The sequence below is a fragment of the Myxocyprinus asiaticus genome, chromosome 7 (genome assembly GCF_019703515.2).
Source record: "Myxocyprinus asiaticus isolate MX2 ecotype Aquarium Trade chromosome 7, UBuf_Myxa_2, whole genome shotgun sequence".
Classification (NCBI taxonomy): domain Eukaryota; kingdom Metazoa; phylum Chordata; class Actinopteri; order Cypriniformes; family Catostomidae; genus Myxocyprinus; species Myxocyprinus asiaticus.
This window is the reverse complement of record NC_059350.1, coordinates 41,587,539-41,604,149: the sequence shown is the minus strand read 5'-3', so window position 1 is coordinate 41,604,149 and position 16,611 is coordinate 41,587,539. Positions and strand designations below refer to the sequence as shown.

Below are 16,611 nucleotides of genomic sequence, written 5' to 3'. Positions count from 1 at the left end.
CAACTTCATGAGCAATACATAACATAAAGCAACACCTAAAAAAACATTGTTATTTTATATACAGTTGAAGCCAGAAGTTTATTGACTAAAAGTCATTAAAACTAATTTTTTAACCACTCCACAGATTTAATATTAGAAAACTATAGTTTTGGCAAGTCATTTAGGACATCTACTTTGTGCATGACATGAGTAATTTTTCCAACAATTGTTTACAGACAGATTGTTTCACTTTTAATTGACTATATCACAATTCCAGTGGGTCAGAAGTTTACATACACTAAGTTTACTGTGCCTTTAAGCAGCTTGGGAAATTCCAGAAAATTATGTCTAGACTTTAGAAAATTAGCCAATTAGCTTCTTATAGTAGGTGTACTGAATTGGAGGTGTACCTGTGGATGTATTTTAAGGCCTACCTTCAAACTCCGTGCCAATTTGCTTGACATCATGAGAAAATCAAAAGAAATAAGAAATAATTGTGGACCTCCACAAGTCTGGTTCATCCTTGGGAGCAGTTTCTAAATGCCTGAAGGTACCATGTTCATTTGTACAAACAATAGAACACAAGTAGAAACACCATGGGACCACACAGCCATCATATCGCTCAGGAAGGAGATGCATTCTGTCTCCTAGAGATGAATGTAGTTTGGTGTGAAAAGTGCAAATCAATCCCAGAACAACAGGAAAGGACCTTGTGAAGATGCTGGAGGAAACAGGTGGACAAGTATCTATATACATAGTGAAATGAGTCATATATCATATTGGCTGGAAGAAGCCACTGAAAATTTGTGGGCAGAACTGAAAAGGCATGTGCAAGCAAGGAGGCCTACAAACCTGACTCAGTTACACCAGTTCTGTCTGGAGGAATGGGCCAAAATTCCAGCAACTTATTGTGAGAAGCTTGTGGAAGGCTACCCAAAATGTTTGACCCAAGTTAAACAATTTAAAGGCAATGCTACCAAATACTAACAAAGTGTATGTAAACTTCTGACCCACTGGGAATGTGATGAAAGAAATAAAAGCTGAAATAAATCATACTCTCTACTATTATCCTGAAATTTTACATTCTTAAATTAAAGTAGTGATCCTAACTGACCTAAGACAGGGAATGTTTTCTATGATTAAATGTCAGGAATTGTGAAAAACAGAGTTTAAATGTATTTGGAAAAAGTGTATGTAAACTTCTGACTTCAACTGTACGTGAGTCAGTGATTTTACAATAAGTTATATTAATGCAGTCATGCAATTAAAGGAAAATCATTTCTGTGCCACTAGCGGCTACAAACGTTATTGCGAAAATAATTATGGTTTCGAAACATATGAAATCCCACAGAAGCCATAAAATAACAAAACAGGAAAATAATAATAATGCATGGCCTAGTTGGGCTTCCATAAGTTTGGAAGCAAGAATTTACACACTTCACCTTTAAAGGATTTGTTCACCCAAAAAGTCTGTAATCGTTTACTCACCTTCATGCCATTCCCATCCCAACACAAAAGAAGATGTTAGGCAAAATGTCATCCTGGCCGCTCTTTTCCATACAAAGAAAGTAAATATGGATGATGGCTGTAAAGCTCCAAAAAAGTACCACTAAAATAGTCCATATTGACTTGTGGGCTATATTTCCAGTCTTTTAAAGCCATATGCGAGCCTTGTGTGAGGAACAAACTGGAATTGAAATTGTAATCTGCACAACAAGACATGCAAGAACCAATGATATTTGATGTCTGATGTGACGTCAAACCTGGCGCGAAGCACCTTGAGGTGCCATATTTGAATGAGCGCAAATGAGATTTGAGAGCTACGGCGGCAGATTTCCAGCAAAAACGATTTACATTTTAGTATTAAATGGATCAAAGCAGCCGGGACATTCTGCAAAATTACTGTGGTGTTCCACGGAATAAAAAAAATCAAACGGGTTTGGAATAACATGAGTAATGTAAATGGTGAATTTTTATTTTGGGTGATATATTTCCTATAATGTATTTATAGCAATAATTGATATCTGCTTAATGATAATGTGGATGTTATGCATGTTTGTAGTGCTGTGTGATTCACCATCAAATACCCTCATTTCTCTTTCTTGTTGTCCTGAATTCAGCTTCCTCGTTAGTTTCATGGTGGATGCCCGAGGCGGAGCAATGCGTGGTTGTCGACATAATGGCCTACGAATTATTGTGCCGCCTAGAAAGTGTTCAGCACCGACAAGGGTCACATGTCGTCTGGTAAAGAGGCACAGACTGGCCTCTATGCCCCCTATGGTAGAAGGAGAGGGACTTGCAGGCAAGATCATTGAAGTTGGGCCTACCGGAGCCCAATTCCTTGGGTAAGGGGATGCAGAGTCTGAGAAAGAGTGTTCAGAGAAATGTTCAGTATCGCCATGAATGTTTTTGTCTTTTTGTGTGCGCTTGAGTATGGAGGACGAGGGTGTATGTTTTGTCTTATAAAGTGTTGCTTTTTCAACATGTCTAAGATCACTAACTTGGAGGAATGACAGCAATGTTTATTATCAATGAATCCATCCTCTCTCTCTGTACATCTGAGTTTAGTGATAGGTTCTTTCTTGTATTTTACATCTTTTCTATTCGCTGCGATCGGAACAGTAAACTCCACCTTCCAGCAGCCCCTCCTCCTCTTAATGAGGGAGAGAGTCTTGTGAGCAGAATTCTGCAGCTGGGTCCGCCCGGCACCAAATTCCTCGGGTAGGGCAGATCCTAATGTCAAAGATCCACTGGATACCAGTCACATATTCCCCCTAATTATTTTGTATACACCTCCATCTGTGCTAAATTAGTATGATGTCATATCCTTAATTCTTTTAATAATTTTAGTTTTTATCATTTATAAATTGAAATAACATTTTCCTCCTTTGAATTCTTCAGATATCATTGGATTATTATTTTTTTCTTGCTATTTTATTTTCTATGGGTTCTATGTATTGTATTATCCTTGAGTGCTTGCATTATCCATAGTTTGTTTGCTTTATCTACCTTGGTGCATGTTTACCTAGTTTCTTATGTTTTTCTGTTTTTGCACACTTTTAAATACGACTCCACAGACCTTAAGAGTCAAAAGTCTAAAAATGTAAATACCCTACCTTATTTTTCAGGCCTGTAATAGTGGAGATTCCCCACTTTGCTGCATTGCGTGGTACAGAGAGAGAATTGGTGATTCTGCGCAGTGAGACAGGAGAGAGCTGGAGAGAGCATCACTGTGATCATACAGAAGAGGAACTCAATCAGATACTCAATGGCATGGACGAGGGTGAGTGTGGCCTTAATAGAGAGCCACCTGTCTCATCTTAATTGCAATAAATTTGCTGCTACACTCAGCTCAAACTCAGCTATGCATATGTTAATTCATTTGCTGTACATTTGGTGCAGAAAAGGGCACAAAGGTTATGCTGAAGCTGTCACACAGGATTGAGCAAGTTTTATGGGGTTATCTATTTTTCATGGAATATTAACATGAAACTTTCTGAAAATCTAGATAGGTTGAAATGTTGTTGAAAAGATATATATATATATATATATATATATATATATATATATATATATATATATATATATATATATATATATTGGCTTAAATTAAAAGTTGTAATCATGTTTTCAACCATATTGAAATAACTTGATTTTAAAATGATTAATTCAAAAGAGTACAATTCTCTCTCTCTCTCTCTCTCTATATATATATATACATATTCTTTTTTTTTTTTTTTTTTTACTTTGTAAGAATGCAGTTCTGGTTCTGTTCACACCATCTCCCTCCAAAAAGTCTTATTTTATTCCACTAGATGGCAGCAAGTACTAACATTTTTCCTCTATCACCTTCCGTCACAAAAATCTGAAATGTAGGTGGCACTCTAGCGCATTTTAACTCTCACAAATGTGCTCATCCATAGACATTCAGTCTAAATTTCATTTCATGCACCACCTCCATTGTTTTATCGAATATCTCAGGCTTCTGAGTAGACCAGAAGCTCAATCTAGCTGACAATTTAAAGCTTAAATCCTCCCCTTTGCAATGATATATAACATTTTATCATCAATAGTCAATAACATATATTTCCGACGATTTGTTTAGCATGCTTTTCCTGCTGGACTGCATATTTTGTTGTGGACATCTAAGATGTAACATTAGATTATTCACACAAGCAAGCTCACAAAATACTCACTAAGTAAAAAATGGCTCTTTTTTTTAAAATGCCAAAGGTAAAAGCAGATATAAAGTTTTAAGCTATTTGGGGCTCAGAGCATCAGTGATCGGCACATAAAAGAGACATTAGTATTTGATGTCTTACAAATATTGTATTTCACTTTGTGGTTCTTTTGAAACTCTTTTATACTGTGGTATTAGGGCAACAAACTGTACAGTCACATTCCTGAGAATGAAAGCTTTAATTTGATATATATTTGTTTATATATTATTTATGTGCTATTTGAAAGACTTTTATGTTCATATTAATATTTCTACCACATAACCTCTAGGTGGCGCTGATTTGCGACATGAATATTTTCAGGCCTTAGTTTATTATTTTATGTAACATAAATGCAGAAGTGATGGTTATCTATGAAAAGTTTTGATTCTAAGTTTTCAAACAATACCCCATATGCCTGACTTATTTATTCAGAGACTTGAACATTTTAAGCTTAAACTTTTTTTCGCAATAATAGCGCCCCTTTTGGACCCGCTGGCGGGTTCGCAGAGTTGAAGTGGTTAACATTTAATGTATATGTGTTGTTTTATATCTCACTCATAATCTGATTTTATATTGGATAAATGGTGAAATATTGTGAATGAGCTATTTGAGATATCTTTGGTATCATATTTACACCAGAACTGGACCCTCCAGAGGAGCTTGAGAAAAAACGAATCTGCCGCATCATCACACGCGATTTCCCACAATACTTCGCAGTGGTGTCCCGCATAAAGCAGGACAGTCACCTGATTGGTCCAGAGGGTGGGGTGCTAAGCAGCAAGCTTGTTCCACAGGTCCAAGCTGTGTTCCCAGAGGGAGCACTAACCAAACGGATACGTGTGGGACTACAGGTATTTCATACAAGCTTTTTCATTAGCCTCATAATGTGCCTTAATGTGTGGTTTCTCATCATACTTTTCTCAATTGACCTTTTGTTGGACAGTTATTTAGGCCAACACTATACAAAACATTTGTATCACTGTGGATCCATAGTACTAACAACAGAACAACATTTAATGGCTACTTTAAGTTAGTTACTTCCCAACATTGCACAGTACACAGTGCAAAGAAAGTCTGTTAGCCCTTCAAGAATAAATGAATGAGTAATGTTGAAGTTCCACTGAAATGGATCTCATTTCTTGTTTCTCATCCTCTCATAGGCCCAGCCCATCAGTGAGGATCTGGTGAGAAAGATTCTGGGTAACAAAGCCACATTCAGTCCAATTATTACCTTGGAACCCAGAAGACGCAAGTTTCACAAGCCCATCACCATGACAATTCCTATTCCCAAAAACTCAACTAGTGATGGGACAGACAATACACCTACTCTACGACTGCTATGTAGCATTACTGGTATGTGTGACAAAGATAAGAGAAATAAATGATCTCAGAGTTAACTTTTAGAAGTAACAACAAAATAATATCAAAGATATTGTGTACTGTATAAAAATACCGATCTTCTGAAGAAACACCAATCAGCCACATCATTGAAACCACCTGCCTAATATTGTGTAGGTCCCCCTCATGCCGCCAAAACAGCACAAACCCGCATCTCAGAATAGCATTCTGAAATGCTATTCTTCTCACCACAATTGTACAGAGTGGTTATCTGAGTTACCGTAGACTTTGTCAGTTCAAACCAGTCTGGCCACTCTCTGTTGACCTCTCTCATCAACAAGTCATTTCCGTCCACAGAAATGCCGCTCACTGGATGTTTTTGGCACCATTTGGAGTAAATTCTAACGACTGTTGTGTGTGAAAATCCCATGAGATCAGCAGTTACAGAAATACTCAAACCCATCTTTCACCAACAATCATGCCACACTCCAAATCACTGAGATCACATTTTTTCCCCCATTCTGATGGTTGATGTGAACATTAACTGAAGCTCCTGACTCATATCCGCATGATTTTATGCACTGCACTGCTGCCAAACGATTGGCTGATTAGATAATCACATGGATGATTGTTGGTGCCAAACGCCTTGTTGAGAGAGGTCAACAGAGAATGGCCAGACTGGTTCGAACTGACAAAGTCTATAGTAACTCAGAAAACCACTCTGTACACTTGTGGTGAGAAGAATATCATCTCAGAATGCTATTCTGAGAAGCGGGTTGGTGCTGTTTTGGCAGCACGAGGGGGACCTGCACAATATTGGGCAGGTGGTTTTAATGTTGTGGCTGATTGATGTATGTCGTGTTCTATTGTGTTCTATAAAATAGTTTTATTAATTTGCTTTTGATAGGCGGTACTACTCCAGCACAATGGGAGGACATAACTGGATCCACACCACTAACATTCATCAACCACTGTGTTTCATTTACAACTAATGTATCTGCAAGGTGAGATACATTTATATTATTTGTATGCATTTAATGCATTAGGTATCATGAACTAACAATGAACGATATATTTTTGACAGCATTTATTAATCTTTCTTAATGTTAGTTAATAAAAATACTATTTGTTCATTGTTAGTTTGTATTTGTTCATAGTGCATTAATTAATGTTAACATGTACAAATTTAGATTTAAAAAATGTATTACTATATGTTAAAATTAACATTAACAAAAGTTAATAAATGCTGTAAAAATATTGTTCATTGTTAGTTCATGTTTATGTTTTTTTTGTTGTTTTTTTTATATTTGGCCTTTTACCTGTTTCTCATATAGAAGAGAGCAGAGAGATGGGTAGAACAAGAGGGAATGAGATCAGGAATGTTGCAAGCTTGATGCGAGCTTGCATCGCCCATATGTGCACCATAACTTAGTGTGTCAAAGCAAATTACCAAATTAGGCTTTTTATAGCCTATATACTAGATGAAGGATTTTGTATATACTGTATATATTTCACCAGATGTGATTTTTTTATTATTATTCACAATATAAGAAGTTGGAGACACAATGTATGTGCTGAATGTTTCCATATAATACATTTTTCTTTGCATGCTTCACTTCAATTTAGAACACTTATGGATGAATATTGTAAATGATGACATATTTAGATACAGCAAATCCCCACGGGGTGTCAGTCATTGTATTTATTTCACCTTTAAAGGCCGCTGTTATGCTGTTGAACCAAGCCGCTTTAACTGTAGAATCCTCCAGGGCTGGCCACAGAGAAACAGGGAGAAATAATAAAAATATATATAAGTATGGATTTTTTTATGAAACCGATTGTTCCATAAAGCAACTATTGGCACTGATTAATCGGTAAAACCAATATATTGGTCTACCTCTATTTAATAGATATTTCTCTTTCCAGGTTCTGGCTGATAGACTGCCGTCAGATCCAGGAGTCTGTGAACTATTCCACTCAGCTGTATCGTGAGATCATCTGTGTCCCTTATATGGCCAAGTTTGTCATCTTTGCCAAAACATTTGACCCAATCGAAGCACGACTGCGCTGCTTCTGTATGACGGATGACAAGATGGACAAAACTCTGGAGCAGCAGGAGAACTTCACTGAAGTGGCCCGTAGCCGAGATGTTGAGGTAAGTGTGGATAAACCTCGTAAGGCCACAAACCTCTTGTTCTACAGCCAGAAAAGGCAAATCTAGACTCAGTTTATTTTGGAGTTCTAGAAATCTTAGTCATTGCATGACAAGAAACTACTATAACTGAGACTGACCTTTTTTACATTTGTCAGTGTATTTATTTGCAATAAGAAAATATTATTACATAATCTGAAACTCTGCTCGCTGGGAAATAATGCATTTGATCCCAAATTACTATATGCCTGATCTGTCCAGGTATTAGAGGGAAAGCCAATCTTTGCTGACTGCTTTGGAAATCTGGTCCCACTGACCAAAAGTGGACAGCACCATGTCTTCAGTTTCTATGCATTTAAGGAAAATCGTCTCTCTCTCTTCATCAAAGTAAGCACCCAGTTACCACCCATATTAAAGGCTGTACAATTATCATTATGAAGAGTTAACTTTTACAAGAAAGTGATGAGAAAAAAAGAAAGATTTTTGTCTTAAGTGGAACAATTAGTTAGTTATAACATTTAGTTATAGAGTTTATAATCTTTCATTCTGTTCAGTACCAAATAAAATGGCTGATAACTAGAGTTCTGGTTTAATCATACCCTTTCACTTGGTCATCTAAGTCACAGACTCATTTCAACAGATTCGTGACAGCACTCAAGAACCATGTGGCAGATTGTCTTTTACAAAAGAGCCAAGAACGTATCGCAGTCTAAACCACAATGCAATATGCAACCTGAACATTTGCCTACCTGTCTACTCAAAGGTAAGTGCATACAAACACCTCACAACTACACTGTAGTAGAATTATACTAACTCATAACCAGTCCATATGCATACATAGATACAACAAAGACACCAATACCTTTCATTTAAATTATTTTTACTTAAGCAATATTTAACTTAACATTTAACTTGCATTTTAAGGAATCTGATTCCGATCAAGATGCAGATGAAGAGGTAAAAACCCATTTTACTTTATTTTTCGTATTATTAATTAATTTATATATATATATATAAATATAATATATACACTATATTGCCAAAAGTATTCGCTCACCCATCCAAATAATTGAATTCAGGTGTTCCAATCACTTCCATGGCTACAGGTGTATAAAATGAAGCACCTAGGCATGCAGACTGCTTCTACAAACATTTGTGAAAGAATGGGCCGCTCTCAGGAGCTCAGTGAATTCCAGCGTGGTACTGTGATAGGATGCCACCTGTGCAACAAGTCCAGTCATGAAATTTCCTCGCTACTAAATATTCCACAGTCAACTGTCAGTGCTATTATAACAAAGTGGAAGCGATTGGGAATGACAGCAACTGAGCCACGAAGTGGTAGGCCAAGTAAAATAAAAGAATATGCTGAGGCACATAGTGCGCAGAGGTCGCCAACTTTCTGCAGAGTCAATGGCTACAGACCTCCAAAGTTCATGTGGCCTTCAGATTAGCTCAAGAACAGTGCATAGAGAGCTTCATGGAATGGGTTTCCATGGCCGAGCAGCTGCATCCAAGCCATACATCACCAAGTGCAATGCAAAGCGTCGGATGCAGTGGTGTAAAGCACGCCGCCACTGGACTCTAGAGCAGTGGGGACGCGTTCTCTGGAGTGACGAATCACGCTTCTCCATCTGGCAATCTGATGGACGAGTCTGGGTTTGGCGGTTGCCAGGAGAACGGTACTTGTCTGACTGCATTGTGCCAACTGTGAAGTTTGGTGGAGGGGGATTATGGTGTGGGGTTGTTTTTCAGGAGCTGGGCTCGGCCCCTTAGTTCCAGTGAAAGGAACTCTGAATGCTTCAGCATACCAAGAGATTTTGGACAATTCCATGCTCCCAACTTTGTGGGAACAGTTTGGGGATGGCCCCTTTCTGTTCCAACATGACTGCGCACCAGTGCACAAAGCAAGGTCCATAAAGACATGGATGAGTGAGTTTGGTGTGGAAGAACTTGACTGGCCTGCACAGAGTCCTGACCTCAACCCGATAGAGCACCTTAGGGATGAATTAGAGCGAAGACTGCGAGCCAGGCCTTCTCGTCCAACATCAGTGTCTGACCTCACAAATGCGCTTCTGGAAGAATGGTCAAAAATTCCCATAAACACACTCCTAAACCTTGTGGAAAGCCTTCCCAGAAGAGTTGAAGCTGTTATAGCTGCAAAGGGTGGGCCGACGTCATATTAAACCCTATGGATTAAGAATGGGATGTCACTTAAGTTCATATGCGTCTAAAGGCAGATGAGCGAATACTTTTGGCAATATAGTGTATATTTCTATCATATGTTTCTTTCTTTACAAAAGATAGACACATTATGTATGCTATTGACCTTCTCTGTTTTAACATGTTTCCTTTGCAGTGTGAGAAGACACATGAAAAATGTAAGCAATATTTTAGTGCAATTATATGGCTTTTAAAATTATATACTGTACACTTCTCTTTCTTCCATTTAAAAAAAAAAAAAAACTCCTTACCACTTTTAAGCAGTGCTGTTGGTTTGCCTAGTACTATTGTGTTAGGACACGGGTAAAATATTATTTAAAGCACCTTTGTAAGCTATTTAAGTAAGATAAATTGTATTTGTGGATCCTTGATTGCTGTGCTATGGCTCATAAATATTCCTCCTTCCATTTTTATGTTGATGGTCTGCTGTTTTGATAAAACATTACATCAAATTACAATCACTCTCACAATGGTATCTACTTCTGGCATGATTCTTTTTTTTAATTTTTTTTTTTATGATCAGAGTATAATTTGTTACATGCCAAAAGAGATACTGGAAACCAAACCTTTTCCCTTGCAACAAAATAATACTGACCAGGCAACACATATTTTGCCTCTAATGAAACAATTTGCTTGTCACAAAATTCACCTTTGCATGGATCATTTTCTTTGCATGGAAATAACTTGACTTACACATATTATATTATTGTATATGTGTATATGAGTGTCTGCTTAGCCTGGATGTGTGGATATCTTTATTGTATAATTTGTGTAACATTTTGATCCCTATCACTCACATTCTTTGTTTGATATGATTCACGTTTTATATGTTTATTATTGTTTTTCTTAATTTTTTCCCCTATCATTTACCTTTGTTTTACAACAAATTCTCATATGCTAAATATCTCCATGATAGACTCAAAGGTCTACATAACTAAACGCCATAGCATTTGACAATTTTAAAGTGTCTAATGTGGAAAGCCCCTGATTGTATCTCAATGCTGCTGTTAAGGGCTTAATATTTTGGATTGCTATTAATGTATTGGTGTTTGTGTTGACATGAAGTCTTCATGTCGAGAACAATCTTGAGATGCCTCATCAATGCAGCTCCACTCTGTGTTATGTTTATTTGCCCATTTGTTCTATGTGCACAGATTTCTGTATTACTTAGTCTTACACTTTTGTTTTTCTTTATACTTTCCCTCTTGTGTAAGTGTATGAGTGGATACTTGAATCGATATAACATGTTTAAGCAAGTTATTTCCTGCCCATTTCCTCCCCTCACTCTGTAATTCTCTTGCTTTGCTTAACTGCTCCCATGCCTCCCCAAATTCTTCGGATCCAAATCTAGTTAAATCTAGTGATGTTCTTCATTCTGTCAAGTAGTTTCCTCATCCTATGAACTGAAGATAGTTTGTATTGCTCCTGCCCTGACTCGTTTTCCAATGTCTTTTGTCCTCTTAATTTCCCCTTTTTTTCTTTACAAACTGTTCTGTTAAAATTGAAGATTATGTCTGTTCTGAGTCAACGGAACTTTCCACGCTGCAGATCATACATGATCCTGCCACACTTGCAAGTCCAGATCTGCTTTCAGATGTATCTGATATGAAGCATGACTTAATTAAAATGTCAGTCCTCCTGACTTCTGAAAAATCAGAGCAATCCATCTCCTCGGATACAGGCGAGCAATCAGACAAGGCAGGGTTTGAGGAGGCAGATGAGCCATATGAGATTGTTGAGAAAGTGAAAGAGGACTTGGAGAAAGTAGAAGAGATTCTTCTCGAGGCAACACTGGATGAAACAAAGAGAGAAGGGGCTATTGATGAGGACTGGGTACTTCTCAGTGACACAGATGCTGATGAATGCAAAAGCAAAAGCATGGATGAAGATCAAGAGACACTCATTCAGGAAGTCCGAGTCACAAGAGACACTACATTCAGTTCTCCTCCTAAGAAGAATATGTCAGGAATGGTTTCGTATCTCAGCAGTAACTTAGAAATGTGCCTACAGGAAACCTTTGTACCAATTAGCTATCCACAGGATGTCGATACTGTTCAAGAAAGCTTTAAAGAGGTTGTTTTGACCTGTGGTAGTAAATGTCCGGCTGAAATAAAAAAGCCAGCAAGAAAAAAGCGCAAAGAGAGGGAGTTTGCAAGTGGCAGCTCAGAAGATGATTTGGAAAGGATGAGTAGGAGTCAGTCTGAGGAGTCTCTAGATGAAGATGCAGTAATTGGGGTATCTGAACCCATCCTTGGATCAATTCCGGTGTCTCCTAGAGTTGTAGAAATCCCAATTGGATCCATAAAGGACAAGGTTAAGGCACTGCAAATGAAGGTTGAAGAAGAAAAGGAGGTGGAAATTCAACAGTGGAAACCCCAAAAAGTGAGTACCTTCCAGAGCAAGTCATATTTCACCGAAACAGAGAAATCAAGCAAACTTCCTCCAAAATCACCCAAGTCCCCAAAATCACAGACAGAACGGCTACAGGAAACCATGTCTGTAAGAGAGCTGATGAAGGCATTTCAGACTGGTCAGGACCCGTCAAAAAGCAAGTCTGGACTTTTTGAACATAAAGCAATTACGACTATAACCTCAAAAAGTTCTGATATGACGCTGGTTCTCCAAACAAATGATAACCAAATGACAGTAACAAGCCAAAATTTACAAGACAAATTTGTGGTAGAAAAAAAGATCTTTGCAGAATCACAATGTATTGACCCAGACACAATTCAGCATAATGAGGGAATGATCAGTGATGGTGCAACACTACATGAAAAACCCCTGACGACACCAGACAGTACTTGGTCCAGCCAAAATAAAGTGAGTTATCAAGCTGTAACTTCAAATATTACTTTTAACTTTGAAGAGGAAAGCCCTCAAGAAAAGCATAAAATGACTGACCAAAATGGAAGATCGTCTGAGGTACAAGGCAGATTTGAGACTGAGGAACTACAAATAACACCAGAAATGATAGAAAGCAAAGACACAGGGTTGATAGCTGAGAGATTATGCAATGAAGATGACATCTGCAAGGACAGGAGATTGTCTGTTGAACCTCAGATCAGCCCAGACAGGAAACCATCAGAGGACTTCAGTGCAGATATTAAAGCAGAACTTGAGGACAGTCCTGAATATCTGCTCTTTAGGCGAACCTCGGGTCAAGCAAATAAACGTTATTTAATGTTTACTGAAGGTATGTCCTTAGAGGAGGAGGAACAAATAGAGCAGGCAACTGTGGATCCATATGATTCAAACATAATAACAAAATGTGCTACTGCAATGGTGCAAGGTGAGCCCTTACTCCAAAGTGAAAAAGATGATAGAAAATTGGAAGAAACAAATGATAGTGACAAACATGAGGCCTTCGTGGCCTCACCTGGCAATAGTATCGGGACCAGAATGCCTCGTTCCGGCACAGGTGACAGTGAGAAACATGAGGTATTTGCTGAAACCCATCAATCTTGTCCTGAAGCCCTTGTTTTGTCTTTGAAAACAACTACTTCAGAAGACAGACATCCAGTGGCTCAGGAGACAGAATGTACACCCCAACAACCAACTTTGGTTACATCTTATGAAAGAGCAGAGAGTGGCAAGAGTGACCATTTCTATTCAGTAACCACCCTAAAAAGCAATATTGAATTAGCATCCCCTGATGATTCTAAGACTGATTCATCTTTCCTATCCACCAAAATTAAGTCACAATCCACTGATGATTCTAAGAGATTAATTCAAGACACAATTGAAGTTATACAACACATGGAGTCTAGAGACGGTGAAACAACTGCTCAAGATATGGAAATTGATTCAGCTTTTAGAGACAGTATGAAGCCTATAGAAACTGATGAAGCTCTTGAGTTTGAGGAGATACCTGAGCATAGTCTTCACAGGCAAGATGCACCAAATAGACCCTCTAATTTGGATGCTCTACAGCCTGCAACTATGAGTGACTCTAAAACTCTCTACCAAACAGACTCTCTTGAAACAAGTCCTATCAAAGAAGATAATTCATCCCTTAAAACCCCAGACTCCATTGAGACAAGCCCAACCAAGGAGTCCCCAAGTCCAGATTCTTTAGAGGGGTGTCCCACTGGGCAGAGACCTGATTTCCAAGAATCCGGACAATTGAGTTTTGTTGGAAGTGACTTTTCAACAAGTCAGACCTCCATTTCTGACTCCAGAGAAAATGAAGTAAAGGAAATCATTTTCAAACAGGAAATTCATGAAGAAAGTGAATCATCCCAAGCATTAGGAACACAGGAGACCCCAGATGTGCAGAGTCTTTCCGTGACCTTGGAGCTAAAAGAAGAGGTAAATCACCATGAGGATTGTGAAGATATTGAAACTTTACAAAGGCAGTTCACTCCAGAAGAGGAGATGTTTAAGATGGTGGCAAAGATCAAAACGTTTGATGAAATGGAAAAGGATGCAAAAATTAAAAAAGTAAAATTTGATTTTGACTGTGTTTCTAAACAACCAAGAGAGGAAGATGTGTTGTCACCACATAAAAGTCCAACGGACTTCAACACTGTGTCGACCAAAGAATCAAAAGAGCAATGCTTAGAGAACCTGACTGAATCTGACCCATCTGGCCCAGTATTACTTTCTTCATTGTCAGATGATGATTTTGACAGGGCTAAGTTGGCTGAGTCACCTCACAAGGTCTCAGGAGAAACCACATTGAACAGTCAGACTTTAGAGACCAAGAATAAAGATGAACAGGATCATAGCCATTTTGGGACAGTTGATTTACAGCCCTGCACAGATATACCATCTATGCAAACACACATAGAGAACAAGGAGAAAGGCTGTGAACAGCTCCCGTCACATTACCATAGCATAGTAATCGGTGAAGCTCACACAGCTGACACTACAAAGGAGGATCTAATTGTTACATTAACAGAGAGCAAAATGGACATTGAGATGGACAGTGATGTTGATTCTATGTCTCCTGTTGAGTGCACTTCTGAAAAATTGTCTGAACCAATTTCCCCCATTGATGTCATTTTCTCTACTACTGCTGCAAAGAAAGTGGAGGATGAAGCCCTGATCTATGTAGATGATAAAGGAAAACCAGAAGAAATTACAGTACCTCTTTGGAGAGACTTAGTACCCTGGAGTGCCGAAGTGGAAGATGATGAGGCATTTGATGCACAAATAGAGGCTGAGGAACAGAAGATACTTGCTCTGTGTGCAGACAGACGATCCCATGGAACCACACCTGACACAACTCCAGGACGCACTCCTACTGAAGATGGGACACCAAATCCTTTCCTTTTCCAAGAAGGAAAACTTTTTGAGATGACCAGAGGTGGAGCCATTGACATGACCAAAAGGACAATGGAGGAAGAGGAAGAAAGGTTAGGCTTTTTCCCCATAAATGAAGATTCAGCTGAAGAAGCTACTTTTGAAGAAGTTACATTTAACACCAGTGACTCTGTTGCTGTAGCTTCTTTGGAGCTGCCTGCAGATGATTTATTGCAGCAAGATAGTATTGCTGAAGAGCGTGATGAAAAGTCTGATAGCTTTAGTAAAAATGGAAGTGAGACTGATCCAAAATATCCAGAACCAACTGATTTCTCCATCCAGAGTGAACTACAGAGCCCCACAGAGAATACTGTATTCCATGAAGACATTCTCATACCAAACATTGACACTGTCACTTCTACAGTAACACGAACAGTATATTCTGAGCAAGACCTGGAATCCTCTGATTCTTCAGTGGAAGATGAACAGCATTCTATTATTGAAATGCCCATATCCACCCAAGAATCTGCTGTTAGTCAAAAGCAATTCCAAATATCACCTTTATTTTCCACTCCATTCAAGGACATTGTTACTGAAATAAAAGACACAACACTGAAACCAAAAACAGCTGTGAAAGCAGCCAGCTTTGACCAAACTTTAGGGCAAGGGGACTCCATTGAGCAGAATCAAAGGCCTAGATCCGAAGCAGATATTGGTGACTTAGAATGGTCCATGTCTGTTGTGGAAAATCATATAAATATAGACAGCAGCTACCCCAAACCAAAGACTTCATCCTCCAATAAACCTGAACTTCCCGCTAAATGCTCTCAGGAATTGGACCTTTCAAAGAAGACAGAGTGTAATGAAACTGTTGGAGACAGAGCCCCTCTTGACTTAGAGATAGAAAGTAGTTTGAAAGGAGTTCGACCCCCTTCCATAGGTGAGGATGTTTTTGAGACACGGCCAAACTGGGATGATTGTGTGGAGACACAGATGCAGAGAATCTCAGACAGCACTACCTCAGACCAAAGTAAAGGTACCTCTACTTGGCTCTTGCCCCCTTATTCCTTACTCAAGAATTTACCTTAATTCCATGCAAGTCTCTTTTCTTTTAAATGTGTTGTATTTTCTTTGCTGTTATGTGTTGTCTTGTGTCTGTTGTTTTCTATCTTGTGATGTGTTGTGCTGTACTTTATCTCATCTTAATGTGTTTTTGTGTTTATGTGTGTCAGATGTTTTGTGACTTTTAATGTCATGTTTTTTTATTTTTTTTTTTATTTGCATATCTGTGTATACATGAAAACTGAAATCTCAAGATTGACAGTCTCTATATTTGTTGGCTAATACTCCTAATTCCTGTGCAATGCATGTCCACTACTGCATGTTTCCTGTGAGAAATGGCAAATAAAATAACATCACGTTACATGAAATTTCAAATGCACTTTCTTTGTGTCGAAA

The 16,611-nt window shown here is 38.4% G+C and overlaps 1 protein-coding gene across 2 annotated transcripts in view; it reads left to right on the top strand.

Annotated features, from left to right (window-relative positions):
- LOC127443394 (ankyrin-2-like) overlaps positions 1-16,611 on the top strand; it is a 54,500-nt gene that overhangs the window by 17,984 nt on the left and 19,905 nt on the right. For both annotated transcript variants that reach the window (XM_051701949.1, XM_051701948.1), the window contains exons 21-32: positions 2,100-2,324; positions 2,602-2,700; positions 3,108-3,262; positions 4,839-5,050; positions 5,360-5,552; positions 6,445-6,541; positions 7,464-7,692; positions 7,951-8,076; positions 8,330-8,452; positions 8,614-8,646; positions 10,046-10,067; positions 11,417-16,189. In XM_051701949.1, the coding sequence (XP_051557909.1) occupies positions 2,100-2,324; positions 2,602-2,700; positions 3,108-3,262; positions 4,839-5,050; positions 5,360-5,552; positions 6,445-6,541; positions 7,464-7,692; positions 7,951-8,076; positions 8,330-8,452; positions 8,614-8,646; positions 10,046-10,067; positions 11,417-16,189 (6,287 nt within the window). The remainder of the gene's footprint in view (positions 1-2,099; positions 2,325-2,601; positions 2,701-3,107; positions 3,263-4,838; positions 5,051-5,359; positions 5,553-6,444; positions 6,542-7,463; positions 7,693-7,950; positions 8,077-8,329; positions 8,453-8,613; positions 8,647-10,045; positions 10,068-11,416; positions 16,190-16,611) is intronic.